Raw genomic sequence first — 26,251 nt, 5'->3', positions numbered from 1 at the left:
CCACCTAGAGCGGCTTGGTGCATATACAGTTAAAAATGTTACGCACTTTTCCACGATTGCTGACAATAGTGCGTGGCAGTTAATTAAAGCAGAGAGTTGGACGAGTTGGTTACTGACTAATGAACTCACACTTCTAGCGAACTTTAACACAGGACGAATAAGGAAAAGACAAAACACGTGCTGTGTTAAAGTTCGCTAGAAGTATGAGTTCATCAATAGTACGTGGAACACTGCAAGACTCCAGTCATGCTCTCCATCCTTGCTACCACTCTGCAACACTGCTTGGGCAAGTGCAGATTCCAATGTACTAGGAGAGTGGAAAGGCTGAGGACGTGCAAGCTGTCTGTAATGACTGTGGGCCTGCTGGGGGCGTGCGAGGGTTTGGGAACGCTTCTGCACGAACAGGAGCCCATGCACCTGCCTAGCTTGGACACAGGGTGTGTGAGGATACCGCCCTGGCTTGGGAAATACAGAGCATGCCTGACATTAGCAGAAAATGAGGTGGACAAAGAAGCAAGCTATTGAGCGGCCCCCACATTCACGGACACTGCCACAGCCCTCGATGCCTTGCGCATGCGTTTTGATTAACAAAACTGGGCGGATATTGAGCAAGGGCTGCTGCTCTAGAAGGCTGTTTCTGCCAAACGTTTGATCTAAGCTCCAGGCGGAAATCCAAAACTTGCCAAATAATCCACAGCTATAAACACTCACAAAAAACAGAAGGTTTAATTTAAGTGTCGGCAGCAATCGCAAACTTTTTTTAGTGGGAGTCTTAAATGTTGGAGGCCTTTAAAATCAATTTTAAATACATTTTATTGCATCAGAGTTGCTTTCTGTCTCATCTACAGTGCTGCCGCAAATGTTATCGATAGTTACATTTTCCGTGATCATGCACAGTTCTTTTTCTACTGTTTCTTGAAAAATGTGTCAATGAAGTTCTACGCAGCCAGGAAATAAGATTTTCGGCAACTGAACATTTATACTTGCCCAAAGTATTTATGTAAAGAAATACCGTATTTTCGCGTGTATAACCCGCAACCACGGCCCGCAACCACACTTTTGGTCCACGAATAAAAAAATAAATATTCACGCATATTGCCCACACGTTTTATACAGGAATGACTGGACCAAAACTACTAAAGCTATATGGCACATCTGTTGATGCAAAAAAGCTTACCCATATTTTGCATATTATTTTCTGCACACTTTACGCTCCAATCACTCATTGACACTGCTTTCGCTAGAGCTATTGCTTGGGCCGGAGTTGTCACTGTCACACACACTATCATCTTTAGTTCCGTCCATTATTTTGGTAACGCAGCAGTTCTTAAAGCTCTTGCGAACCATTTCACCTCGAATCACCTTCCATGTCTTGATGATCCACTAACAAAACAGCGCAACATCAGGCCTACAGACGCGGCCTGTCGGCATTAAGTCATAGAGACCTTCAGCCATCCATTCACCATAAAGATGCTTGACGTGTGCTTTGAATGGTCTATTCAGTGAAACATTAAGAGGAGTTGCCACCTACTATTCTTGTATAAATTAGAATACAATTATTATACAGCAAAAAGCTATAAGTTAGAGACAATTTACATTAAATTAAGCATCTAAAAACAGACCAGTATGGCGGTGAAAGCCACCGTCTCAGTTCAAACAAATTCAACTCATACCTGTCATCACCATGGTGTGGAGCGGTGTTTCCATGGTGTTTTTCAGTATTGGCACTCACACTCTTTACTCTTGAATGGCACTTTTCCTATGTGGGAAACTCTAACTGACATGCCCAATATTTTTTTCAGGTTGTTATATTTTTGAGCTGTCTGTGAAAAATGTGCACTATCATTGGGATAAGAGCAGCTTAGTCGCTATTGCTGCTGGAGGGGCCTCACGGCACAATGCACATTGCCGTAAAGCTGCACCGAAGGGAATACCTCGCGTATAATCCGCACCTCTACTTTAACCTTGAAATTTTTCCACTTTTGGTGCGGGTTATACGCACGAAAATACAGTATCTTTTTTCTTTCTTCACGTAACGCTGTACTTAAAAAATGAAACATGGGTCCATTACACACTGCCTCCTTATACAGACAACTCATGCAAAAAGTGTAAGACATGCACTACAAGTGCATGCCCTCTGTTAGCTTTAGGCACTTGCTCTGCTTGCTGCCAAGTGAAAAAGCTATCTTGCCTTTTGCTTGCTGTTGACAACATGCTGAAGAGCAAGCTTGGAGTCCTCATGGGCCAGGCAACCTGGGAACAGTGCTTCTCTTGATGACGTGGGACGCCTATAAAGTTCAGTTATACCTGAGTTGTGCAACCTGGAGTATGAGCTAAAACACTGGATGAAATGTCATGCACATAGCAACATTCAAGCTCCACTATCTTGTTTTCAGTCCCTGAGGAAGTGAAGTTCCTCCAAGCAGGCAATTTCCCCAATGCAGGGAAGTGCAATTTAGGCCAAAAGAGAAAAAAGAATATATGTTAGTTTGCAGAGAATTTTCATGTCAAGTGGAGGGGCTGACATTCCCTTCAAAAAGGTCAAGTGGCTCCTCAAATCTTGCTCATCTTAAAAATGTATAGGCGATTTCTTCTTCTTCTTCTTTTTTTTTTTTTGCAACAAGTCAAAAGGACACTTTTGCTACCCAATATGGCTTAAATTGGTGTGCTAACTCCCAGCCAAATCATGTGGTCCAGCAAGAACAGGAAGTTAGCCAGCTAATTGAAGCTAGTAAATGTTAGTGAGGCATTTTGTCTCCGAAAGGGTGAAGCCACGAATTTTGATTTTGTTTCAGATGATAAAACACTCCGTCAAAAGATTATCGGGCTACAATTTACAAAGTACAGTAATGAGAAAAATTAGGGATTGCTGCACTCTAACATGCAAAAGCCCAGAATGCTACGGCTATCTTTACGCCTGCCATTATGAGAACCACTCGGGTGTGGCATTCGGGCTGCTTTCAGATCATTGTTGACCACTTCCTGCTTGTGCTGATAAGCTGTCAAGTTCACAAACAGGCATATGAAATAAAATGCATCAACTATAGTTCGGCTACAAAGAAGTAAATAATAACTGCACAAGCACCCTGTTCAACCAGTTCTTGCACATGGAAGTTGTTTGACAAGGAACAGGAACTTCTCCTTTTTCAGTCATACAATGAATAAATCAGAAAATGGATCAAAATGGAGCACCCACGCTCCAGTTGAAGGAGTGGAAGAAGTCAACTCAAGGAAGGAACGTTAAACATTTTGTGCAGCAGCCGCATTTGATACCCGTGTGGGTTTTTCAGTGCAGCCCTGTGCATCTATCATCATCTAACTGCGGCTAGCTTTGCCCAGGCACTACCCAGTTAGGCTTCGCTTTCCTGCCCTCACAACCATGGCCCCAAACAAAACAGTATGCAGCAGTGCTCTAAACACTTCCCACAAAGCATCTGCCTTAATAAAAATGCAATAATCTTAGGACTGTTGCACTTTTTGTATGATACAGTATTGTACGCCGAGAGGAGCTTACCCAGAGGAATTGGAGATGCAGGGCGTTTCAATGCAGACATCCAAATGGTGACCAGGAAATGGAGGAAGCACTCTAACCACAGTGTCCAGGAAAGACTCGCAAGATGCAGTAAGTGATCCAGCCATGTCCAGAGTACGATCGAGCAGTAGCAGTGACACCTTTGACTGTGCGGACTGGAACAAGTATGTATAGCACCTCAGAGCACGTACACTTTTCAAATACCTATACCTATACATTAACTATACAAATTTCACCCCCCTGCACTGGGTTGTATGCGGGTGAACTCCCTGGCGAGCTCAAAATATCCCCAGTGCCTTTCCTTTCCTTTTTCTCTCCCACAAACCACAACCACCACCACAAATTTCACCTATAATGTTTTGACAGGGTAGTTAAAATTCACTAAATTGACTGCTGAAATGTGCTCGTTAAATTGATCGTTCAGTCAGTTCATTTAGTGTTCATTTACTTTTTCTGACCAAATACGCAAGGTTTTCTAAGAATGTGTACAGGTGATTCCTTGCTGGAATTTTTTTAGAAAGCATATATTGGGAAGATACCTCCACTATCACACTGCACGACACGAAAATCACTGCATGAAAATTATTCCTGTCAAAAATCATTTTAGGAAACAAGCCTGGAGAGGCCAAATTTAGCTAACGTTGAGGATAAAAAGGATTAGAAAGAACATACAAATTCTAAAGCACTGCAGGTAATTTATGGGGTGACATGCCCTTACTGCTTTGTTAAATTGGACATCTTGCATGGATACCAAAAGTTTTATATCGTATCAAGTTCTGTTTGGTGCCGAGATCAGCTCCAGATACAAACCAGCTAAGCTAGTTCCAGCTCATGACTAGCTGGTCCCAGCCAATACCAACTTCAACCAGCTCGAAACAAGCCAAACATTTTCTTTTGGCGAATAGCATGCCTTTAACTAGCTGAAAAGAGTTAAGAGATGCATGGTAGCACGGTCAGTCAAGGTCCTTTTCAGTTGATCAGCACTTAGCAAAAAAAGTTGAAAGTATTACGTCAAAGCAGTGACCTTAAGCAGAAGCCCAGTTAGGATATAAGCTTAAATCACCCCACTCCCCTCATTGCCCCCCAACACGCACACATGCACACACAAGCATACACACAGACGGAGGAACAAAGTGAAACTGCCCTGAACACTGCTCCTCCCGTGTGCAGAGAAAGTGACCATTTTTGCTCTTTCTTCAAACTATTTAGCTGAGGAAACCGGCCAATGCTGTCTTCTTTGACCGTATGAAAAGTATAAAGGCAGACAAGATAGAGCTGACAACCACCATATCATTATTTTAAAAGCAGCCTTTAGAAATACTTATGTGTGCTCAACAAATGACCCCATTTACTCGTGGAAGCTCATGTGAGTTGGCACAAGAAAAAGCTAATTGGCAAATTGGGAAAGAAAATAGTGCAAGGCAAATGCACAAAGACAAAGCACAAGGTGGTGTTTTTACTTGTGTGTGAACTTTTGTGTGCTAGTTTTTCCACTAAACTTATTGCCCCTGCCAAAGATGACCCGTATACTACTGCAGCACATTCCAAATAAGCAATTTTTGCAAAATACCAGCCACACCAGTTGCCAATTTGTAATGGCAGGCTAAGGTGACTTTGCATTTCTGCCTTAACTAAGCAACGTTAGGAACACACGGTGGCCATATACTTGCAACCAAAAGCAGGCGAAAATTTCTTAAGATAGTGTGGCCACTGTGTAGTAAAAAAGCAATGTTACAAAAACAAACCAAACCAAAACAAAGAAACTGGCCTGAGCTCGCTGACTGAATTAGTTTAAAAAAAAAAAGCCTCACCTTTCTGTGGCCTTTGGAGAGTCGAGACAACTCTTCTCCGATAAACCGTGCCAGAGGTCCAAGGGAAAATGTCTCTTCTCTGATGCAGGCTACTTCAAATATGGAGTTCAAATTTCCTATTAACGACTACAGAGGTGAACAAGGAGAACATTTTTAGCCTAAGAATGTTATAAATGAAAAGCTCCACTTAATATTAATAATCTCACCTTGAGGTTTATCTGCATACTCCTTGAGAAGCATGTGCCTTCAAAGGACATGCTACCTTGATTTGCATTCTTCCATTTTGTTGTGATATGCAATACAAAAAAATTTCCATGTAGAATTCACATTTCAGTAAATACAATCCCGAAACAGAATGAATGATTAGCCCAACAAATGACAAAAAACTGACCTTTGCTGCAACCTACACGGATGTCACAAATTTGCTGCATGTGGAGTGAATATACTTGTTCTTTTCTACACGTACTGCAATTTCCCATTAATGTTTTTGCCAACGTAGTGAATACTAAAAAAACTTCGAATAGCAATCTTTAGCTCTTTAGGGGTGTGCAAATTCTAGGATGACCCCAGCATTAAAAAAAGCTGGCTCCCCAACTCCTTTACACTGGGCACCTGGCAGAATATAAGGCCCCACTGGGCTAACGGCCAGTGGGTAGATCGATGCATCATGCTACCACTGAGCCGCTCGAGATTTTTGTTTGACCCTCCCCAAAAGAGAAAGTAGTGTAGCAAAAGTGCGGTGTCCTAAGAAACCCAAAATACGGAGATGTTTATGTACTTTAAAAACTAAGCTTTAGACAACTTATACTGATCTCGCTAATTCAAAAGTAACCCGATTTTACACTAAGGTTCCTTTAACATCGTGGTAAAAAAACCAGGCTGACACACACAAAAACATTACGGATGCCGAAAAAACCTGTTGAAAACAAGTTTGCAATTGCACATCTTTTTTGTTGTAATTATTGCAACCCAGGCGTAGAAGTATTATTGTGGTGTAAATCAAAAACTGTACATTAAGTGTTTCACTATTTCGAGAGGTTTCAGCATGAGCCCACCACATACTGGTGGCATGTTATCAGCAAGAGCAAACGAAAAAGCATATTATGGGCTTTGAATTTCATGGCTTTCATGCATTTTTGCCATACCACTATTTCCTCACAAAAATGACTCTCAGGAAACACAGTAGCCTCATGTGGTCATATGCTGTGAATAAGTACGTATATAGTAACACACCCATACACGGACGCACACAAATAAATACATAATTTGTTTCAGCTACATTTTTGATGTGTTTGAAATGAGAGTCTTGCCCTTTTCTGAGCACTTTCTCAATCATGAAAAATACCATTTCTATTAAGCATGTTTCATTAGTGATTTTTGCTTTCAAAGCAAATACAAAGCAAGTAATGATTTTGTTTGAATAGTTGCCTATCAAAGCAAATATTTTAATAGAAATGAATAGTTTGCGATTTCCAATATGAAAACTAAAATTCGCAATTTCTTGAATGCGCTTCAGTAACTGGTTTGCAGAAAATAAAAGGCTTGTTTAACTATGACAATCAAAGGGTTGCAAAACGTGGATGCTGGTATGTATCACCCACATGGTGCTCGCGGGTGTCTCCGCACTAACAACGCACAAATTATATTTTTAACACCTGTGCAGCTAGTGAATAGCCCCATGCACATAAAAATCTTAAATATGGGTTACGCAAAAGGCATTTTATTCCTAATATATAGATAAATAAGAAACACTGAGACCATAACTGGTCCAAGTGCTAGATGACAAATGTATGCAGTTGGCAAAATCACTTCATCAGTACTGCAGTATGAGTGGTGAACGGGCTTCACCTGGGTGCTTACGTACAAAGTAATGGAAGATTGACCTAAATTTGTATGCGCTATATTAAAAGAAAAAGAACGTCACAGTACACACCTAAGAAAAAGATCAACGTTGTGCGTCATTTGATGACAAATTGAGGAACTAAGCAAGCGTGAAGCTAGGTTTTTTTATTTACAGTGTGCTAAACAGGCTGACTGGACGTGACTCTGCGAGTGGGATGCGAAAAGACAAGCACGAGGTTGACTCAAAGCTCAGGTTGTTTATGCAGGCAAATACCTGAGCCTCTTGTGAGTAATCGCGAGCTGTAAATAGCATACCCGCACTAAATAGGCAGAACTTGTCTGAAGTGATTTGCTCTGTGTGGAATCATTTGCAGCCCACTGCTGACCAAAGGTCATATCGAGTGGCGGACTGTAGTCAGGATAAACAAGCTTTCTCAACTTCATTTTCTCCTCAACTTGTAGTGTGCCATCAAGGCAAGCTTGTGAAGTGCTTTTCTAGATGACAGGTATGCTCCCTGCTCGAAGGCCCACTGCGACCCTGAGAAGTGGTGAATACCATACCATGAAACAATACCATGAAATAAACTGCCAATCTCTCCCTAAATTTTTTTACGAATCACGTGTCCTGAAGCGCGGAAAGAGTGTCTAGGATTTATGCTTTCTTGAGTAGCTTTTCTAAACCTAGTGTGGCAAAGCAGTGGAGGAGTGCCCGAAATTGTAGGCAGCCTAAATCCTCATTCAGGGAGCAAATGTCCAGAATTAGAAAAACAACACAACCCGTACTAGAAACCTTTTTATGATAGCAAGAAACATGTTATACCTTCTTGTGACCTAAAAAATGTTTATTCTTAAATAAACAAAGTAGGTAAAAAACAAATCTTACAAAAGCCACTCAAGTTTATTGTGAATTTTTAAAAATTACTAAAAGAAATTTATACATCACTTTGGCACACATTTTACAGTTAAACTTTTTGTTTAACGCACCAAAGCAATACTTTGACAGGAATGAAGTGCGCCATAATGAATGCTCTAAAAGAATTGATACCATTTGGTGCTTTCCAGGGTCATGGAGCCCGTTTAGCCTATGTGGACACCAAATACAATGTAGCTAGTACAATGAAACTTGTAAAGAGAGAGAGAAAGAGAAAAAGTAAACTTACCGTCTGATCCAGTAATGGAGGAAAGACCCCATGAAACTGCGGCATCAGAAAGAACTTGGGTGTCACGTTGATAATGGACAGGGGGACATACATAACCTCTGCCGTGAAAGTCTGCAAAGTAACGCGCCATAGGTAAGTGTAGTCTATCTATTGGCTGGTCCAAAGCCCACTTTGCCACCAAATTTTTCTTTTGGAGAGCCTTACCACATTTCCCATCCAATCAAGGAGCCGTTCCTCGACATCAAGAAAAGCTCGTGGGCCGTCGAATCCTTCTGTTGTCCCGTACCTCGCCAGAAGTTGCGCTGCTGGCGGGCATGACGTGAGCACACTAACATCACTGAATATGCTGGCTCGCACCACAGCAGAAAGTGTCGCCAGTGTCTGCTCCGTCACTGGACTTGATACCAGGAACAGAGCCTTTGGTTCTGATGCTGACCCATGCTGCAAAGACATTGGGCAGTTTTGCGAGTGCCACAAAAGCACAAGATGCAACAGGTTGCTCAACACTTGGCCTTCTTGCAATGCAATACATTTACAAAGTGCCTTGAAGTTTGAAGGTTTCCAAATTTCTGTCTCATTGTAACATAGGAACCCCACAGTCAATAATGCAATGCCTGCAACCACGATGAATTCCTTCATTTTCTGTCAAGGCAGCAAGCAATGCAAACATCATTAAAAACAGTAGGGCTCTGGGACTTTTGGCCACCTTTATAAAAAAATATACTGAGTAAAGTTTGAAGTGCTATCTACTCGTTTGACTTTGAAGTGAATGATTGTTGGCTGGTTCTGAGATTGCCTCTCTGTGGCAGAGTGTTTCTGACAGACCCCATCAAATGCCAGCACAACGTCTTGGTATGGAACAGCACAGAACGATAAAGAATAGAGGAGACGGGCACTGTCTTCTTCTCTGTCCTTTGCCATACTGTGCTGTTCCACACCAAGATGAACACAAACCAATTCGCCAAACTTTCCCCATTGTTACAGAACTACCTCATTATTGAAACTAAAGATTATCCAGGCTGGCAAAGTTTATGAGAATGAAGTGCAAGTGAACGTCAAATAAAAAAACTTCCAACAATGTAAGCCCCCTGTTTAGATGGATTACCTTGTGTACAAAATTTGTTTTCTTCAGATCTAAGAAGAATCATATTTTTTTTCCCCAACGAATGCATGACCCATATGCTTTTCCATCAGCTGGCCTTCACATCTCTTACTTTTGTTGTTTTCCGCTATTAGTCAGTATGGCTCACAGCAACAATTATTTTTTTCATAAAAACATTCAGGCTGGCTGCACTTGTGCTTGCACTCCTTCTTTTTTGTCTGTCACATCGGACCTTGACAGGCTCCTTAGAAAAGATTTTACCGAGGCCACACAAGCATGGTGTACACTGATATGTGTATTCACCACCAGGTGGCTATGCAGAAAAGTGGCCGGTTATCTTGTTTTATTGTATATACCTTTTTATAAATTAATAAATGAATAGGTCATAGGATAACGCAACCTAATACTGCAGGACATGCACTGCTACCCAAGAAGGTGTATGCCCAATGTGCTTTTATGTAAATATGGCGATTTTGGTAAATTAAAAAAAAATTCAGTGCAATGTTGGATGTGCAATTGTGCATAGTTTGGGCAACTGGAAGAGCAGATGTGAGTAACGACGCCCGTCTCAGGGACTCTTCTTCAAGGCCACGAAATACCGCTACTAAAATGACAAGGTCTGAGCCCGAATGAGAAGCGCCGAGGCCTAATTTGAGAATTAATAATTTCAGCATTCAAATAGTAACTACACATCTTTTAGCTAAATGTCAGAGTTGTGGACGTAAGCTCACTTGCTTGCACATTCTGTACCAAGATAAGAAGGCAGGTATTGCGAAATACAAGCACGTATGCTTTAATTTCTCTTGGCTTGTGACTAAAAACACGTTGCCTCAGCAAGCTAATGCACTTAGGATATGATCTACTACATAAGGCAATCGGGATGATGCCTCGTCACCACATTGGGCAGCACCAAAACACACAAAATACAAATTATGTAGCTGTAAATAATTCTGTGTGCTGATCACACACAGAGGCATATTAAAGGCACTGTAGAGTTCCTGTATATAGCTCCCCTAGGAAAGCAAAGTTACGCGTCCATCCACCATCTTGAGTTCCAAAGTCGTGCCGTCATGCATGCAGGAGCCGCAGCACGGGACCGGCCAGGCCGAGTCGGCACGCTCATGTGCCGCCGGCTGTGGCGGCCACTTTGCTGTGCGGCCATTGCCGCTTACCTGCGCACAACTGGAAAAGGGGCTTTCTTTGTGCGCAGCCGAGATAGCGGGGTTTCTTGCCGCAGTGAAACCGGCAGTGCGGTGGCCCATGGAAATCATATGCGGAACTTTGCGGAGCACATACAGTACCCCTGGGGCACTGGAATTAATGGTGCCACCCTAATTGTGGAAAGCTGGTGCATTAGTTATATTAAGGCCAGCAGTCACATATGACAGATGCTGTGGAGTAAAACATGGGTTAAAGTTACCCTTTTTTGCGAATAAGGGCATCACAGATGGAGCCATAGCTTCTATAACATAAGGGGAAAGGTATTTACTGGGAACAACAGTGTGCAATTCTTACTGCAGGTAGCCATCTTATAAGGGGAGAATGCCTCATTGCTGATAAGGTTGTCACGCCCAATTCTGCAACACTGCCAAAGACAGGAATGTCCACTCTTTGGCAGACAGTGCCAACCTCCATGGCTGCAGTGTTCATATGTCTAAGCTGGTGTAGCCTAAAGCTCATCAAAACTACGCCGCTAGTGAACGTTCTGCCATGACAATCTTTGCAACTCATATATTCCACGGTAGGGGCCATTTAATTGACAAATGCAGGGCAAAAGGAACCCTTGTAGAGGTTTGCTGTGGCGTCTTGATGGCTGGTAGGAACTGCTACGCTCCATGGTATTTTCCCTCCTTTCCCGACAAACGTTATAGCTTCGAACTTTCTATATAGACAGCATGTGCACAATGTGCCTATTGGCGCACTGTTTCCAGCTAAGTTTTTTTTTCTTTCCTCCACCTCAGTGTTTTACCGGTTACCAATGCTTCCCTAACCCCTCCTGTCTCATGTGCTAGCTATGATGGTATCACAGCTGTGTAAAGGTAGGCAGCCTTGCAGCGCATGGTGTTATGACAGTGAGACCATCCTAAAAAAAAAAGCGGTGCTTGCGTTCTCAAGAGAAAATGGTAGCTGGTCCCAGGTGGTTTATGGTTAAATTCCCAGCTCGGCCCAGCTGGTCTTAGCTGGGAGCCATAAACCAGGTGGGACCAGCTATATTTTCTCCTGGGTTTGCGTGAAAGACAAACTGAAGCTCAAAGCAAGCTTAATCCGAGAAAGGGTAGATGCGAACTTTCACCGCCATTTTAAAATAATTTTCTTAGACCAAATCTTCAACGGAGTTTAAAGGAAAACAGTGAACTTCACTACCTCAAAAAAACTGAACTCCCTGACAGCCACGGCGCCAGCCTCGAAGAGCTTGTCGGCACCTCCATTCCAATGCAATGCTTCAGCCATCCCATTGTCCAGGAAAACAACGGCACCTGAGCACCTTGAGAAAACTTCTTCCTCCCATAGTCGTCTCACAGGACCTTCCAACGGCGACTTCTGCACGTTCGGGTGCATCGAAGCGGGTATGGCAATACGCGCGCTGTGGAGATTCTACAAAGGACGAGACAGCTATGGGCCGCCTTGAAACAAACTTGCCGCCAAACCCGCACAGCACACCAATCTTGGCAGTACACTGGAATTATGAGGGAAAATACACACGAACGTGCGCGCACAGCACAACCGAAGCACTTCACCAGGTCCCGGGTAGATAAATTTCAAGGCACCACGGTGCAAGCCGATGTAACAGCTTGTGGCTGAATACTTTGCAGGCGCGCACCAGTGGTAGTCAGTGCAGATGACCCGTCGCTTGTCAGACACTTGATATCTGTACTTCTGTCATTTAGTGAATCGTGCTTGCTGTGGTGATGTGGTTTCGTTATTTTGTCCACATGCCAACCATGCTCATTTGTCATCCTCCATGTTTATCAGTCTTGGCTGGGCTGGTTTTGGCTCATTTGTCGACTCATTCTTGTTTCGATTTTGAGAGGTTTTAGTCAGTAGCCAATCCGGTTGTTGTTTGATGCCACTGGCGCCGTGGAGTCGGTAGAGTGTAGAGTTCCATACTTCTCCTTTTCTCTGTGCTTCTCCAACGTTGGCTTTTCTTTGGTGTGGCACGCAGCAAATAAGCGTTAGCGAAGTTATTGTGGCCTTTGTAGCTTTCGTAAAGGGATCAAGGCTCCAAACTCTGCGGTTGAAATGGTCAGACCAGTTCTTTTCACTTTGTCCGCGATACGGGAAAAAATGCTCTACAGGTGAAGGGAAAGAGCAGACTGAAAAATCCCTGCTCACTCGCTTTGCCAACTTTAGAAAGGATGTTCATTGTTTGTAAAATGTGTTAATCTGGCTCTGTACGTAAGTTATGACATTTGTTAAATGACTTTGTAGTAGAGCGTAAGCGCTGTAGAAACCAGGTTACAAGTAACTTCGTACTTTGCCGGTAATGTGACAAGTGGTTTGAAAGGGCCGATGTCTCCGGCCTCGCTCTCCGGCTCGCGCCGCTCAAACGTCGCACATCGATCTGAGCACGGAGTTCAATAGCAGTTCTCGGCTTGTCTCCGCCCGTCCACCGCAAGACAGACTGCACCCACCGTGAGTTATGAAGCGGGCGTGACATCGGTTGCCGGGGTATGAAGATGTGTCGATTGCCTATCATTCCACGTCGCAAGCATTGCGGCTGTGTGATTGTTTTCGTTTTCATCACTCGGACAATGGAGGAACTTATCACAAACGAACGAAGCCGAAATTTTTTGTCAAATTTTGTGTTGAAAAACGAAAAACACACAAGATATGATCTATGCGAGAAGTTTCATCTCGAGCGCGCGTCATTGCGGATGTGCTGCAACGCTACTGCCAGGAGCTGCTTTTGCTGGCGATCATTTATTAGACGTTACGTGACCGTAATCAAACCCGTACGCAGGCGCAACGTGGTTGCGCAGTCACAGAGGGCGTTTACACGAGCTATCGTAAGCTATGGTGAAAGGTAGTACGATCTGCACCATGCAGCGAACAGAAGGGACAAAAAGAAAAACAGTGGAAGGAGCAATGCGACAAATGTATCTGTAGTATAGTTTCAGTAAAGTGAGATAATGGGTAACATTTAAAATAAAGTTGCCATTCCATCCTATGCAACCAGCAGTGGTGTAGGTTGTCTTGCACACCTTCAATCAGTTCACTTGGCCGTCAGAATACAAATATTGACGTTCTCTGTTGCCAGTGTTTTACTCCCAAGAGCCTGCATGCTTTGTGCTTTTGGCATTTGCCACCATGCAGTGTGTCAGTTGTGTCTGCTGCAGTAATTGGTGCATTCTCATCAAGCACAGTTATGGGTGTACTTCGAAGTACGAATTCCCCAGTTAGGCTCTCCTTTGTGCATGCATTTATTTGGCAAGCTAATAATCACCACATTTAGTTTAGAGAGGAAAAGCAGAGGCAGAATGTTACCATGTGTTGAATCTCCCTGGCGGGAACCGGCACACCTCCCGGGCAGCAGGGGAAGGGGAAGAGGAGGTGGCACGCAGGGAGACGCGCAAGGCGAGCGAGCAGAAGAGAATAAAGCAGTGTTCGTTGAGATTCCATGCACTAAGACGCGGATGTCGTTCTCTCTTCACGTTATACCATGTTTAATTGTTATGTATCTGTTCAAATTCAGGCAATGCTCGTGAAGGACGTACACCTGCCAGCGTCGGCGACCAGTGAACTTAACTTGCCGAAGCACAGGGAGTACTTGGCAAGCTATGGAACTAAGAAAGACGACTACGTAAGCCCTTACTCTGGCCTATTCTTGTAACGTGAACCTGCAACTATACAAGTGCCCTGTGCATTGGTTTGTTGTATTGGGCCTTGTCACTGGAGGAATGCAGCATACGAGAAGGGGTAACCATGGCGAAGTGTAGAAGCAGGATTAAACTGGGGAACAGGAATAACACTATCCAATGGAATGGTGGGCTTTGTTTCAGGGATGCTTGTACAGTATGCCCCCTAATTTCCCTTTTTAAAACAGACACTTGTGTTTACCAAGGTTTTTTTTTTTTTCCCTTGCCAGGGGTTTACGAGGGGTTTCATTAAATTACTGCCACTTGCTTAGGATATTCTACTTAAGCAGGTAAACGTGAGCCAGTTTTTATTTAGCAACCAGCTAAATGTAAGCCAGTTTTTGTTTAGATGTCAATTCGGCTTAAATGATCTTCGTTTAGCAAGAGATTATTGCATATGTTTGCTTATGTGCATCTCAAGCAAGGTTTTTAAGCTCGAAGTGGCAGAAAGTTAGGTGGGCAGATAAGATCAAGAAGCTTGCGGGGATGCATTGGTCGCAGTTAGCACAGGACCGGTATATGTAATTGGAGATCTGTGGGAGAGGCCTTTGCCCTGCAGTTGACGTAAACAGGCTGCTGCTGCTGCTGATAATGATGACTGCTGTATGGCAGATACAGCATTCTTTTGAAAGGATTCGGTAGATATACTGAATAAAGAGTGAATGAATAAAAAAATGATTTCATTTGCACATTGGAATGTGCGATTGTAAGACGTGACAAGTAAGTTGTTTAAGCAGAACAGTGGGGTTAAATGTTGCTCTAAGGTTTTATTTTCTTTGCATGTAGCTGCCTTGTAAGCAATCGAAATCAGCCCTTGGCTTCGGCATGGTGAACTAATTATTACTTGATTTTATGTTTGAACGTAGCTTACCTAGCTTGTCTTTTGGTACGGTTGCGTGCCTGACTTGTACGTATTGTTACGTACATGGTTGATGCTGAACCATCCATTTATAAATAGTTGTGATCAACATATTTACTGTACATACATGGCGGCCATGACAGACCCCGTGCAGGCTGCATGCCAGCCACTCCCTTGTCGTCGTCGATGATGGACCATGGCACCATGGGGCACTGTCCAACTGTTTTATGACGGTATTCTTATTGCATAAAGGAAATTTTTTTGAATGCTGTAAGCTGTCCCAGTTCTTTGTTTCTTATTGAATCCCAGCTCTTCTGCTTATGGGAAAAGTTTTTACTGTGTTCATACGACCTAAGCCCAATTACAATTAGCATTATCATCCTTTTCTCCCCCAGAGTGCGCTATTCTCTCGTGCTTTTGAGAGGCCAAGAAGCTTTCTTGTGCCCTTGCTGTTTGCAGGAGTATTGCATCACTGAGCACCTTCGTATGAGTGGCATCTACTGGGGTTTAACAGCCATGGATCTGATGGGTGGCCTAGATTCTTTCGACCGGGCAGAGATCATCGACTTTGTGAAGCAGTGTCAGTACTCATGTGGAGGCTTTGGGGCAAGTGTCCACCATGACCCACACTTGCTATACACTCTGAGTGCTGTCCAGGTGAGTGGTGATTTGAGTACCTTGACTTTTTTGGACACTGTTCTTGACTTGTGGATGTCTGAGGACACGGTTGAAGGGAAAGCAAAAATACCCCTTTTGCGCCGCACGTGCACATAGATGCATGTTCTCTTTTGCTTTCAAGCAAGTGTAATTAAAATTTTAAGTTTGCAACAATCGAGCTGTTTAGGCCGAGCTTTGCCCGTCCGTCGCAGCAAAAAACCTCGAAGCCTCAAGAAAAAATGTGATTAGTGAAAGGAAGTCCTGCTAATTGAACCCGGGTCGACCTTTATGCCGTGAAGCTGGCAACTGAACCACTGGGCCACCCCAAAGGCCCAAGAGGTACGGGGTTAGCAGTGGTGGGGAACAATAACGTGCAGCCAATTTGAGAGAAAAAGAAAACGCTTTTCGTGGTCGGAATCGAACCTGGGTCCCTCGCGTAAGAAACCGGCGTCTATCCGATTGAGCTATCACTGCATTCCGGGCGCGCAGCTTTTCTGTTGGGTTCGTAGCACGGGAGTTAGCTTTGGACTTGGCCACAGGTTCTAGCATGTGCTAACGCGGTCCACTTTGGGAGAGATGTGAAAGCCTGCGGACGAAACGATCCGGGCCTGCCAGTCATGGAGAACTTCCAGCAGTAAGTTCAGAAATGAATGTAAGGTGTAGCAGTCGGGTTCCTGGGGAAGGGAGAGGGGCTGCCGGCTCTGCTGTTTCTCCAGCCTTGCACCACTAGTGCAATCATTTTATTTTTTTGCTCACGACATTACCTCAGCACCGAGCGTTGTGAGTGCCACAGTGCCACCATCTTCTTTGCAAGAAAGCGTCATCTCGGTGTGTAGGAGTGCAAAGCTGGACAAGTTTATTGTTTTTCTTATTTCCCGTAATAAAAAAAGGAACATAACAGGTTAAAAAGAAGACCAACTTCAGCGCTGGGACACGGGGACTATGTCAGTACACTGCTAGGATTGCATACTTAGAGGGTGTTGACTAAGGCAGCTTGAGTGTGATTACATTATCAGGATGTGGAAAGAGGAGCATAGCATAAGAAAGAAAACGAGGCATAGGGAAAGAAAGGCTTCTTTTGGCATCTTGGTAATGTGGTCATACTCAGCCTGCCCTACTCAACACCCTCTAGATAAGAAAACCCAGCTGCGTACTGACATAGACCCCAAGTTCTCGGTCTGCTGAAAATGGTATTTTTTTAAGACCTGTTATGTTTCTTTTTTTTCATAATCGGACATTTATTTATTTATTTATTTATCTCTGAGTGAAGCACGGGGGCTGGCCCAATGTCAAGGAGATAAAAAGCGCTCTCTGAAAGCGGCTTCTTTTTAAATTTTCACTGCACATCACCGAAGCAGTGCGGGAGAGCCAGTCGCTTAGAGCGGAGAACACTGGTGCATGTTTCCGAACTTATGAATAGTGCTTCGAAATTTATTTGAAATTTTCAAATAGTGCTATTCAATTCAAAGGTAAATTGAATTTTGTGTTAGACGCTTCAATATTCAAAATTTTCGAATATTCGCACACCCCTATTCATTTTGTGTGCGGATTTATTTCGTATCTGTGATCATCACGTGGCGAAACGTGTGCCAATTTTTACGGCAGTTGCTCAAGTTAACATATATGTGCAGGTAATTTTTTTTATTTTTAAAAATGCAGTTTTACGGTGTGGGCAGTATCTGCAAAGGTAGAGTCAATAGCAGGGCACCATAATAATACGAATGTTTGTAGAAAAGGCTAGGGGGTCTATCTCGGCCCACAATCACTAATAAAAAATTGCAAAAATGGCAGCCTTTCTTATAACTGGAGAAAAGGGCGAGCAAGGCTTCGTCATCGACATTTAGGGACTTACAAATGTTCATAGTGATTGCCTAAACTTCTGGGCGCCAGTTACATTAACAGCTGACATTGTCATCTCCAGACAGAAGTTTAGTCTCCTTCTGCACTTTCAGGGCATTCCTCGAAGAAATCTGGCAATTCATCATTGTGATGCCATGTAAAAATGGCTGAGTGCGTGTTGTTCATGAAGGTGCTGATTATTTTCTTATAATTGCAGATATTAGCAACATTTGATGCCCTTAATACCATCGACATTGACAAGACTGTGAGCTATGTCAAGGAACTTCAGCAGGAAGATGGCAGCTTCTATGGTGACAAATGGGGTACGCTGAGTGACCTTGAACACTATGTGCCTACGGTAAAGTTCTGGAAGAATGCCCACCCAAACTACAGTGATGATCAAGGGAAAAATACGGGAGGGGCGAACTTTCAGGTCAGGTTCGAACAACTACAAAAAAGTCGCCGCACCACCACTCAAAACTGCGGAGATATCAAGTAAAAAAGCCGGACAGGTTCATTTGTTCAAAATAAGGACATCGGCAGTGTTCGCGGCCGCGAGGCGTTTTCGTGGAGGGAGCTCCCCAGGCTTTCGAAAACGTCAAAACTAGTGCGATTTTAGGGCTGGGCGATCTTGGGGGGGTCTTTTAGTAAATGAAATATTTCACCCCTAAAGGGGGTGGGCGATGTTTCGGGGGTGGGCGTTCGCTCGGAACTTTACGGTAGTTTGGACATATGGGCAAGTAGAGAGCTTTGCATGTTTTGCATAGTCAGGTTGAAAGCTCATGTACCTGCTTTGTTTTCAAGTAAAAAGAAAAGACATATCTACAACTCAGTGCTGAGTACTCATTCTGGTTACTAGTACTCATTACGGTAGCCACTGCGACTATTTTATGATTATTATGTCTTTAAGCTAGAGCTTTTTGGGATGAGTTGAAGGCAAAAGTTACAGGAATATTGGAACATTAAAAAAACTACACCTGGAAGCCATTTCAGAGAGGACAAGTTATTGAAAATTGTTCTGTTCTAAAATTATGGTGGCTATGCTGTGCTGTTTCCAAGTTGCAGGGACCTCTTAAAATGTCCCCCATTAATTACTGCATTTCAGACATGCCCTGAAGGAACACTAAAGTGTGGGAGCAAGTTGGCTTCTATTAGTAAATTGCAGTGCTGTGAATACAGATATGCAACTTGCCATGGCAGCAGCTCTTTATCAGTGCCAATGTTTTGGAAACAGGAATCACCGCCTCGTACACTTTTCCACACTACAATTAGTGCTGTCACAAACTGTGAATGGTGAAACAGGATTGGTGGAGCTTGTCTGGCAGTAAAGCTGGTACGTGTAAATATAAAAGAAATCAATGCAGTAACTCCTGTTGAGCACATGTTTAAACCGGGACGTCAGCTTTTAAAGTGTATTAAGCAGGTTAAAGCACTGCAATTGGTAGTAATATTTGTTTCAGTCCCCATTTTGTTCAAATGTTTTGCATTTGTGTAAAAGTACAGCCATTTATTTTTAAGGTGAACGCAAGTGCTATGGTCCCTTTTCACTGCCTGTGTTTATTAATATGCGACAGCCAGTGGCAAAAGTCTGAGATCAGGGGCTCAATCGGCTGCATGTCCTATTCGGCAGTCAGCTGCCATGCTAAGGAATTGTGCAAGTATTTTCTACTCCCTCTTCTGGGCGGCAGTACTGCCTTTTCTTGAATGGCTTGAATGAATGATGGGCTCTTTTGCGTCACAGAAAAAATGGGAGGGAAACGAAGAAAAAACGAGCCTTTTTTAAATTAATTTATTTCTAAGCAAACAAAGCATTGTTTGCCATTGGAACAAAAGCCGCAACAGCTTTGTAACGTGTGATCTTTTAGCCAAAACAGACAGTCGTCCAGTCGTTATTACTGTCCCTCTAAGTGCCCCGTGAGAGTTGAGAGTTGTCAAGGCACCAGTGCCCATACAGTAGCAGTTGCGTACAGTAGCAGGTCAGGGCAGTTTTCTGTTAACTAAAACTGTAGCAACATCAAACCTTTCTATACCAATAAACTTTAAATCATCTCTTAATAGATTTATTTTTAATACTATGTGCTTACTCAAGTGCTTACAGCCATGACATTGGTGTGACATCACAGGACAAAGGAAATTGAGACCATGAAATCGTGCCATAGGACTGTTTCATCAGCTCGTACCCCCCATTCATCTTTAGCTGCAGTATGCCCAAATGCACTTGCCTGAAAGAGTTTACACGAGAACAGATTTTCGTGCAGCCGTGCCAGTGCACTGTGGCTGTATTCGCCGGAGTACAACAAAATAAGGGCATTCCTTGCTTCTGATAGGCTTAAGGAACATCTTACAAAACACAAAAGACATGCAGCTACTTTCTGCTACATTAGCATCTTAGAGGCACCTGGCACCTCAAATAAGTCTGGGTGTGAACGGACTCTTACCCAGCTAAATTGTCACGTTACTTTTCCATTGTATAATTCTATTGCAGAATATTAGCTCCAGTGTGGCGTTTGTGGCAGCTTCAAGTTTGTTTATTGTCTCTCGTTCATTTTCACGTAATAAATTCATGGGTGTCTGGATTGGCTAGTAATGGATCCATTAAAAACATATCACAAAGGTATTCAGGGGTTATGCTACGTACAATCACATGTTTGAAAGAAAGGCAGTATGTACAAAAAAGCATGGGTAGGAATGGAAAAGATGCGTTCAAGATTAATTACAGTGCTAAGAACAAACACTCGGTTCTATACAGTCTATGAATAAAACAGCTGTGTCTAGTTCACATTGCAATAACACAAACGCAACAGACCACACATCAGGGAGGAAGTACATCGTCAGTGGTAAAAGGCTAAAGATATGATTGTCACCAAGACAGCAGCTGTGGAAATCATGTACAAGGCATTGCAAGATGATACTATTTTCACTTTTTTATTTTTGTTCATCGATGTGCTCTATATTGTTTGATGTGAAAAAAGAGTCTTTCAAAGCACTATCTGCCCTTGTTGAGCGTAAAACTGATGCTTGAAGTTCATTCCAATTTTTAACTCCAACATACTTGAGATGGCGTTGTTCGTGTGTGTTATGGGAGGGAGGAATTAAAAATTTGCCCTTGGAGGCAGAGCGATTACTTGTACCAGGTGTTTGGAAAATAGTTCGGGGGAAAGGAAAATTGGTACAAATGATTTTATATACCTAGAGCATGGTTTCTCAAAGTGGGTTCCGCGGAACCTACGGGTTCCGCAGGCCCCTCCTCAGGGTTCTGCGAGCCACTGATAAATTTTCCCTGGTTCCGCAGTCGCAAAGTCTTATATGGTGAACTTGAGGTGCGATCGATCTAAGGAACCTCCATTACTCACGCCCGAGTGTCAGTAAGCACATCTCGGCGCATAACAGAAACGCGCGAGCTGCGCAATTAATCTCGCTTGTAGCCAGCCAGACTCCGAAAACGGGCCACGTGGTTAAACTATTGCACTTGAATCTCGGTTTTATATTACCCCCATGCGCATTTCTCCTGTTTGAAGATAGGTGCCGCTAGCGTACGCATTCGCGTAAAGTCGACGGGGGAAAAAAAATGATACCCTTGCTTGCTTTTGAATTTCTTGAACGTTAATGTAGCATGAACGGAATGAAAAATGGCGAGAGGGGGGGGGGGGGGGATGTTCCTTGGCACTTAACGGAACTTAGCAGGGTTCCCTGGGACCAACATGCTTGAGAACCCCTGACCTAGAGAGCTATATGATAGTCTCATAGCGTAAGCAGAGGCATTATTGTGGTTTTGGAAAATAAAGGTAGAGAGGGTTTACGAGGGGGAACATGGTTTATTACTCTCAAGGCTTTCTTTTGTAGGCCAATAATTAGAGCCCCTTACTTTTTGTGGTGGAACATTTCAAATTCTGCTATTCTAGATAGGGGAATCTGCAAAATTCCGCGACAACATCGAAACGGCATAAGGTACATGTAACAGTTCATTTATTACGTAGACACTTCAGACTCCTAACATGCTAGATTTTATTTACAACTGAAGAAAGCTGTTGTGGCTGAGCATCTGGTGATGCTTTGTGCTTTCTCCACCAAGAGAATGGCACAATGTCGCCATAGCGACTGAACGACTTTTCTCCGTCAACAGAGTTGATTGGCACCAACAGGTATTTAAGGGCAATGGAAGAAAGTGTTGGACTCAGGTGTTCCATCCTAGCCCAGAAAGCCAGGACATCAAAATCTCCACCTGGTGGCTTTTCTTGTTTAGAAAGAAATGGTGCCAAGTCCCTGTCACTAGACTTGAGGTCTTGGGCAGACTTCAGGTACACTTGCCATTTAGTAGCTAGGGCTATAAATCCAGGAACGGCCCCAAAATTTGATCTCTACTCTGAGAGACACCCAACTTGCTGGGGATCCAAGCACCTCACACTCTTGAAGAACTTCCAAGTGTAAGAGTTCTCCAAGTATACTAGCGCCTTGCTAGCCGCTTTTCTCATTGCACCCTTCATTTGTTTTTATAATCTGACGCCTTGTCGTGTGCAGTGTTCTTTTTCTGTGGCTATGGCTAAGCCCCTTGTTTCGGGTGGAGGCTGCGCCAACTAGACACTTTTATTATTTGATAAGGCAGGAATACGCAGATGAAAATTTAAATTTTCAACAGTAAAAACGTTGCAGACAATTAATAGAAACCATTTTGCTATTACTAATAGAAAATACCACTTTTCCACCACATTTCACCGAATATATCGTTTTGGGGATGTAGCACCACACTTTTGACGTTTTTTTTTTTTTTTTTTTTTGGAATTCCGCGATTTTTCGCGGAATTGCGGAATCGCGGAAAGCTAGGGGCTCTACATATAATGTGCTTGATGGATGTGGGATAGGTAAGTCCCCAACACTAGATACAATATAAAAACTGGGATTGGAACAGAGATAAGTAGAGGATGCGCAAGATACCAGTTTCAAAATTTTGCCTGGCTTTGGCTAGGATAAAGCAAAATGAGAGAAGTTTCTTCCCCCATTTGTCCGAATGGGGTTCCAGTTTAACGCATCGTCCAGGATTACGCCTAAATATCAAACTGTACCGACTGTTTCTATTTCTTTATCATTGACCTTGAGCTTGCCCATAGTGTAATCTACAGGTTTGTTAGGGGGATCTAAGAGCTACATATTTGGTTTTGTCGGTGTTCAAAGTAAGCCTATTTGTCGTGAACCATTCACTAAAAGTTTGTCGTTTAAAATCTGTGCCACAGTAAGAAGAGTCTGCGTGGCGAAAAATAGCGCTGTGTCATCTGCGTACATTACGGCACTTACTTTAGAAAGGCAATTGATTAAATCATTAATATATAGCGTAAAAAAATAGGTCCTAGAACGGAGCCTGTGGCATTCCCGTACAGACTGGTCTCAAAACTAGAAATATGCTCATCAATAACTACCCTTTGGTATCATCCATTTAGATAACTTTTAAAAAACTACAGTTACTGGCCTCTAAATCTGTATCGTTCAAGCTTTTGCCTTAAGATATGAAGATGAACTATATCAAACGCCTTTCTAATAGTATCTAAAAGCACACCTATTGCACAGTGGTTGTTGTTCAGGGCCTTGTTAATTACATCTGTCATGGAAAGTACTGCAGATAGAGTTGATTTGGATTTTTGAACCAAATTTGGTTTTTTGAAGCTTTGTGGCGTGTTCAAGTTTTTCTTTTCTTTCTTCCAGGTGAAGTCGACACTCGGTTTTCTTTCTGTGCGGTTGCTTGTCTGGCACTCCTGGCAAGTACTCGTTTCATATTCTGCGTCAACAATATTGTAACCAACCAGTTGTATTTGTAACAGCACTCCTTAAGACAACATTGTTTGCTGGAAAAGAGGCACAGAACATCTCATTTTACTCAGTGAAACCCACAGTAGCCACAAAGTTAGAAGAAGGCTGACACAAGTACTTGTAGGCTATAAGTAGCTTCTTTCAATTAAAGTATAATATGGTGACCAAAATGTTTTATTCATATCTTTTGGGGTTTCTTTAGTTTGTTGTTATTTTGGGGAAAAGAAAGCGGCTTTGTTGCCCTAACACTTGTTAAATGGTGTAAAGCTTGACAATAAAAAAAAAACTGTTAAGAAAAGGTGTGAGTTTTTCTGGTGAACATGCCAATAATTTGACTTCAGTGGGCCTGACAGCATAGCTGGGCATGTCATTTAGGACCAGAGGAGAGTTTCTATTTGAGAGGTGAGATGGGACACCTTGCACAATAAGGCGTGTTCGAGAGGCTCGACTGGAAAGAATTAGTGATATAAGTGAATGGAGAATATCCAAGCAGCTTGATGTCTTGTTAAAGGCTCATGACCTGGAGTAAATAACTCGCAATGTATGCAGGGAAAAAAAAAGCATATTTCTAGGTAAGCTGCAAGATAATATCGAATGCGAGGGGACGTGGATGGGATAAATCCAAGTTTTACTGTTTTGGCAGCACTCCTGAATGCCAGAAAGCTGCAGTAAACTTTGGGATGGGTGTGCAACAGGATAAAACACCAGGGGGTGGAGGAGGGGGGGAGAAAGAGGGAAGGGAGGGGAGGGGGCTGAGAAGGTGAAAATGTGGAGGTGCCAAACAAATACGTATAGCTGAACAATAGCAGGAACAAATTTACCTTCAGAGGGGGAGTGTTTCCTGTTATGAACAAAACGTGGACCTGAGAAAACTCAGCTCCAAGGGAACAAGTAAATACGATGCTCATGCTCAGAGAAAGTGTGCACATGACTGCGAACAGTACTTTGAACATAAATAAAAAATAACAGCTGCAAATACTGGTTAAAGACTGTATACGAGAAATAAAAAAAAAAACTAAATATTTATAGAGAGCACAGCCAAAAGCATCTAATCACATGTAATATTCTTGGAATAATGGAAGCAATTTTAAGTGGCTGCATGGACTACATAATGTATTGGAATCTTTCTACTATCTCCACCCCTTCCTACTTTGGCACGGCCAAGCTATGATGTAGCTCTTTGGCATCACTAATGAAATGTCATAACTACCATATTTATTCAATCATAATGCAGTCACGATTATAAGATGAGGGGGAGTTCAAGGACCCAAGAAAATGAAAAAAAGTTTGCGGACTAATATAATGTGAAAGAAGCAGCTGGAAAAAATTTAAATTTCTACTTTCAAAAAGGTGCAAAAGACACCTTCATAAAGGCATATTGATACCTTAAAACAATCCAACAATCGTTAGCTATCATCTCCTGATACATTAAAGTTTTCCTTGCTGCTATCAGGGTCCTAAAGTTCACCATCCTCGACGCCGCCCAACGAGTTTGAAATGCAGCATTTTCCTAAAGGGAGCTGCCACCATGGCTTTGGGAAGCTTAGAAATCAGCATTTTAAGGGGAAAGCCAGCACTGTTCATGAACCTCTGTGCCCAGCCTCAGCTGACATTGAATTGTGGTCTGGTGATGCCACGATCTGCTGCGAACTCTCGTGCCTTTATCTGCAACACTTCCGTTGTCACAGCCAAACCACGGCTCCTGGTTTCTTTGAGAAATTGACTCAGGCTTGCCTCCACTTCGGGAGTTGCACCTTTCCAGGGTCCTCGGGCAGTTTTTCATGTCACAGAGCAGGCAAAGAGGGCCTTTATCGCGGAATGATTGCTCTTCTGTCCATCTGACTCACCGTGCGAACTACACGGGCCTTTGAGGCCGCCTGATGCCACTTCCTGGACTCGCTTTTTTTCGTTTGCTTTTTTTTTTCTTTCATTTTTGCCTTTTCAATAACAGTGCACATTGCTTTTTGGGAACGCCGTATTTCTGACCTGCTCCAGAGTTCCTGAGCATTGCCCAGTGGCGCTGTCTTGCCATAGTGACTCGCCAACACGCAGAGGTCCTAGCAGGCAATCCAGTTGAGTCAAATGCTAAGAAAACAAATGACCTGCAAAACCTGCATGCAGGCCGGCAGGTAAACACTTGTCACTAGTGCGTCATGGGATGGCAACTGCATCAGGACAGTGCGACTTTTAACTCTCCGGGTCGATTGGAACATTCTGGATTGTTGGTGCTTTTGGCTTTTTTTTTTCCTACCTCGGACGATGCGCCGCAGCTTGTTAGTGATTTCACAACCTGATGGCTGTTTTGTGGTGTGAACTGCTATTGGATAGCTTTTTTTTTTGCTTACAATGGGTTATTTGGTTTTCGGGCAAACATGTTATAACATTTACAAAGTTAAATAGTATCTAAAATTAAATGCGTTTTCGTGCAAAACGATTGAGTGCCTTTCCCCACATCTAAGTGAGCATCAAAGCTGTTTACGAATGTAAGGCGAGGGTAGACTTTGAGGTCACAGTTTTTGGAAAAAGACCTCACCTTATATTCGAATAAATACAGCAAGTTTCTGTGTGAGCTGAGCTGAATTGGGTTGAAACCGAATTTTTAGTGCTCACGATAACTAGGTTTTATGAAATGGAGAGAAAGGGAAATTGGCAGGTCCCAAGAACTCTCATGCCCATACCTCTCCAGTCCTCAGCATGTCTAAGTTCACAACTCAAGCAAGTCAAACGGCTTACTCATTCGGCCGCGACTGCTGGGAGAAGAACCACGCCACCTGCTTGAGCCAACCCGCCGCGG

The 26,251-nt window shown here is 43.1% G+C and overlaps 2 protein-coding genes across 6 annotated transcripts in view; one reads left to right on the top strand and one right to left on the bottom strand.

The window, feature by feature from the left end:
• Positions 1–12,439, bottom strand: part of LOC144153857 (sec1 family domain-containing protein 2-like) — a 32,725-nt gene extending 20,286 nt beyond the window's left edge. The window contains exons 1-7 of the mRNA XM_077685591.1: positions 11,812–12,439; positions 8,550–8,786; positions 8,346–8,456; positions 5,550–5,618; positions 5,344–5,469; positions 3,515–3,687; positions 2,192–2,288 (exon numbers count right to left, since the gene is read on the bottom strand). Coding sequence (XP_077541717.1) covers positions 2,192–2,288; positions 3,515–3,687; positions 5,344–5,469; positions 5,550–5,618; positions 8,346–8,456; positions 8,550–8,786; positions 11,812–12,006 — 1,008 coding nt within the window. The 5' untranslated portion in view covers positions 12,007–12,439. The remainder of the gene's footprint in view (positions 1–2,191; positions 2,289–3,514; positions 3,688–5,343; positions 5,470–5,549; positions 5,619–8,345; positions 8,457–8,549; positions 8,787–11,811) is intronic.
• A 101-nt stretch (positions 12,440–12,540) lies between these two features.
• The window catches only part of Rabggtb (geranylgeranyl transferase type-2 subunit beta), a 28,263-nt gene continuing 14,552 nt past the window's right edge, over positions 12,541–26,251 (top strand). For 2 of the 5 annotated variants that reach the window (XM_077685667.1, XM_077685657.1), the window contains exons 1-5: positions 12,541–12,690; positions 14,141–14,248; positions 15,622–15,819; positions 17,876–17,981; positions 23,353–23,405. In XM_077685667.1, coding sequence (XP_077541793.1) covers positions 12,688–12,690; positions 14,141–14,248; positions 15,622–15,819; positions 17,876–17,981; positions 23,353–23,405 — 468 coding nt within the window. In that variant the 5' untranslated portion in view covers positions 12,541–12,687. The other 3 variants (XM_077685685.1, XM_077685676.1, XM_077685694.1) reach the window with 3 other exon arrangements.

Source organism: Haemaphysalis longicornis, unplaced genomic scaffold (assembly GCF_048455015.1).
Source record: "Haemaphysalis longicornis isolate Haplotype H1 unplaced genomic scaffold, Haemaphysalis longicornis Haplotype H1 scaffold_1, whole genome shotgun sequence".
Lineage (NCBI taxonomy): Eukaryota > Metazoa > Arthropoda > Arachnida > Ixodida > Ixodidae > Haemaphysalis > Haemaphysalis longicornis.
This window is presented reverse-complemented; position numbering and strand designations above follow the sequence as displayed.